The 3,606-nt window shown below is 45.9% G+C and overlaps 1 protein-coding gene across 1 annotated transcript in view; it reads right to left on the reverse strand.

Moving 5' to 3' along the window:
• Positions 1-324: 324 nt before the first annotated feature.
• The window catches only part of WNT8A (Wnt family member 8A), a 5,018-nt gene continuing 1,736 nt past the window's right edge, over positions 325-3,606 (reverse strand). Inside the window, exons 4-7 of the mRNA XM_006923081.2 lie at positions 3,319-3,444; positions 2,455-2,597; positions 759-1,287; positions 325-473 (exon numbers count right to left, since the gene is read on the reverse strand). Of these exons, the coding sequence (XP_006923143.1) occupies positions 382-473; positions 759-1,287; positions 2,455-2,597; positions 3,319-3,444 (890 nt within the window). The 3' untranslated portion in view covers positions 325-381. The remainder of the gene's footprint in view (positions 474-758; positions 1,288-2,454; positions 2,598-3,318; positions 3,445-3,606) is intronic.

The raw sequence follows: 3,606 nt of genomic DNA on the forward strand, positions 1-3,606 counted from the left end.
CTTCGGGGAAAATCTCTCAGGGGGAGGATGGATAGCTAGGAGGGTTGCTTGTATGGATAAGTAGTAGTCACCTGTCCACTTATTGCAACCGTGTTCCTTTTCCATAGCTCCACAGATGGTTTCTGAGCTGGAAAAGTCCTCAGGTTATATTGGGTCCTGGCTTCCCAAGAGTTGGGTGGGAAGAATTTTTGAAAAGTTTATATTCAGGTGAAAAACCCAACACTCTAAAAACCTCCCAGTAGGCAGGTATGTAGTCTCTACCCCCACTTATCTGCATGAACTTGTACACTGGTCTTTCTGGAGCTAGCTAGAGTAGGGGAAAGTTGCTCCTTCAGTAGTTTGGACAGAACTTTTTCATTTTTTGCTTCCATTCCCTGATTCTCAGCAGCACAGCTGGGTTGGACATGGTCTAAAACTTACAGGGACAAGTACTTTGAGGGTCTCTCTGAATATAGACCCCCAAACCAAACAAGCTGTAAAAGTACAGGTATAAATACCAGGAAGTAACTTGTTGGAAGATGGAATGGGGTCTGCCCAAATTAGGAGGTCCAGGTTCCAATTTCAGCTCCATCAAGAATAACGTACAATCTTGGGCTTCATTTCCCAATATATAGGAGATATTAAGAGGATTGCAGAGCAACCCTGTGCTTTTCCAATTGTTTTCCAATTTACTCTCTCTAAGAGAGAAGCTGTGTCCCCCTCCATTGTCATGCAAACTGAGCGAGTTTGCCTAGGGTGTTATCAGGTGCTACCCTTGCCCCCAGACCAAGTACTGCCTAGGGAGCGTGTGCAATAGTACTTGTGTACCACATGCCTACACTGATCACACTTGACTGTACAGCACCACTGGAATTTGCAGTTACAGCTGCTGATGGCCTCAGTTCTCCTCTCTTCCACTTGCAGGCCACACTCAGTGCATAAGCGCCCGCAGCTGTGTTGTTCCCACCTGGATGTGTTGTGGCTGTTCTGCAGACACTCCCGACCCTCTGTGCCATAGATGCCCAGGCTAGAATTGCGGGTACAGTAATCTGGTGATTCCTCTAAAAAGATCAGCTCAGCCTCTGCACTAGGAAGAAAGGCTTCAGCGGGTGCCCAGTGGCCCTCAGCACTGTTCCCAGCCCTTAGCCGCCGCTTATCCATCTCAATTTTCAGCGCTTGGTCATACTTGGCTTTTAAGTAGTCTCCCATCTCCCGGAAGTCAGCCATCTGCAGCCAGCATGTCTGGATGCTGCAGCTCCCTGAGATGCCATGGCATTTACAGGTCCTTTTCATGGTGGCTCTTACTGCCTTGAGAGAGAGAGAGAGAGAGAGAGAGAGAGAGAGAGAGAGAGAGAGAACAAGAACAAATGAGAGAATGGCTCTGGGTAGGGAATACCAAAGGTTAGCAATTAAATATTTTAGAGTTGTGCTTCTTTGGAGGAGCATCAGAATTACTTGGGGAAGCCCATGAAAAATATCCATTCCTGAGCTCTACTTCAGATCTTCCCAATTAGAATGTTCAAGGATTTAAAGGGGCTGGTGTTGGTGATCTTAAAGCTCCCTTGGTGGTTCTTAAAGAAAGCCAGGCAAGTGTTGAAAAGATTACTGGAGTCAGGAAACCTTGGCTTCAGGCCATAACTTCATCACTTGTTGAGCTTGTTTCGTTATCAGACCAATTGGATTCAGAATGATCAATGGAGTACTTTGTAAATTTATAAAGGAAAATAGGATCATTGGTACTGTTACTGTCTTGAAGCTGGGGGTTAGAGTATCTGTGGGGGTCTGGATTTGTGCTCTGGGCCCTTTCTCAAAGGGTATGAAGCTCCTAGAGTCTGAACCCCTACCCCAAGGCAATCACACGTGGTTGTAATTGCCTTGAAAACTTCTTTTCCTTGTCCCTGGGAACCACGATATCTAGATATAGGTTCAAAGGGAAATTTCTATGCCCTTAGCTCTAAATCCAACCTGCTTCCAGATCTGAGTTTAGAACACTTCAGGGATTGCTAAGTCTTAGAGAAGAATAGACCCTCCAGAGAAGCTTAGGTCAGTCCCAATTCCTTGAAACCCAGACAATGTTTAGGACAGGGCTGAATAATAAGCCTCTGTTAGTTTTCTAGAACGCACAGTTGAAAAGATTAAAAATTTAAGTCATAGACGCTAGGTCTTGATTCTGTATTGTTCTGTCTTCTCAGACACCTGCCTGTGGAAGGGCTAGAACATGAGGTTTAGTAATAAGACTAGGAGATCTGAGTTCATTGCTTGGCTCTGATGCTTGTTAGTTGGCTAAGCCACTTGACTTGTCCTTAACTGGCTTTGTCATCCAGAGAATGGGGGTAGCCACTGCCATCCTGCTGGGTGGTATAAGGATGAAACATGGATATGAGATAGCTCTTGCTAAGTTGTGAAGGGCTGAACAGATGTGAGATTCTTGCCAATACTGAGCCTAATGGCTCACTGGCCGACTCCTATACCTACCAGCCTTCCTGCTCTGTTGTTGTGAAGATTCATCAGGGCTCTGGCATCCTTTCCCTTCTCCAGGCTGTCCACAAAGAGTTTGGAGATCCTTTCCCCAAATTCTACATTGTCGCTGCAGCCTCCCCAGATCCAACCATGGCCTCCTACATATAAGGAAAGAAATTCTGCGTATGGTTCCCTGCTAAGTCCCAGGAGACGAGTCACAGTAATCTTGGCTGACATAGCCAAGCCATCCCTAAGAGCCCTAGAAGCCTGTAAAGCTGTAGCTGAAGGTGAGATAAGGAAATGGAGGTACTTGGTGTGGGTGGTGAGAATCCTATTCCTAAAGCCAACTGTCCTCCCTTCAGGCCCTTCCCAGCTCCTACCTTCCCAGTCTCCATACTCTCAGTAGAAGTAGGTATGCTGGGGATGACCTAGATGATCTCAAAGGTTCACTGCAGCTCAGACATTCTGGAATTCTACACCATTATCCTACAGTAGTCTTATTAGAGTCATCTCTTCCCTTCTTAGTGACAAATCTGAGTAAGTCTCTAAAGTGACAAATAATTGTGTACCTCTGGATTATAGATAAGCCCTTCTAAGCCTGAAATATGAGGATTAGCTTTAAACTCTCTTTGGCTTCCTCATTTTTAGATGCCTTATTAGTTTTAGAGACTAGAGCTACTTGCTAATCCTGCAATCATGGACCCAGGCTCAACTCTCGAGAGAGTCTAGGTCTGGGAGCTCCTATCTATGAAGTTCCTGTTTGAGTCTAGGGGTTTGAGGGAGCTAGAGCTGTGCCCCTCAGCCTTTCCCTGGGAGACTTTAGCCTGCACTCAGCCCTGCACCCTTCACCTTCTCCTCCCATCAGAGAGCCCAACTTACCTGTTTTTCCATTTTTTGACTCATCACAGCCACAGTTTTCAAAGTCACCCATGCTACAGTTCTTGGTGATGGTGTACATAACTCCAGCAGAGCTAATAGCATGAATGAATGAAGTCTCCCTGGTAGCTTTGGAGAGAAAAGGAGGACTGGAAACTTGGACTCTGATGATCCAAAGCCGAGGCTTTGGAAAAGCAATGCTGTTTCTCTCCCCTGCCCCCTTTGTGTTTAAGAGGATGCTCTTCTACTTGAGAGAACAGTACATATTTCCTTACTTGATCCTTACTTCCT

Source organism: Pteropus alecto, unplaced genomic scaffold, assembly GCF_000325575.1.
Source record: "Pteropus alecto unplaced genomic scaffold, ASM32557v1 scaffold78, whole genome shotgun sequence".
Lineage (NCBI taxonomy): Eukaryota > Metazoa > Chordata > Mammalia > Chiroptera > Pteropodidae > Pteropus > Pteropus alecto.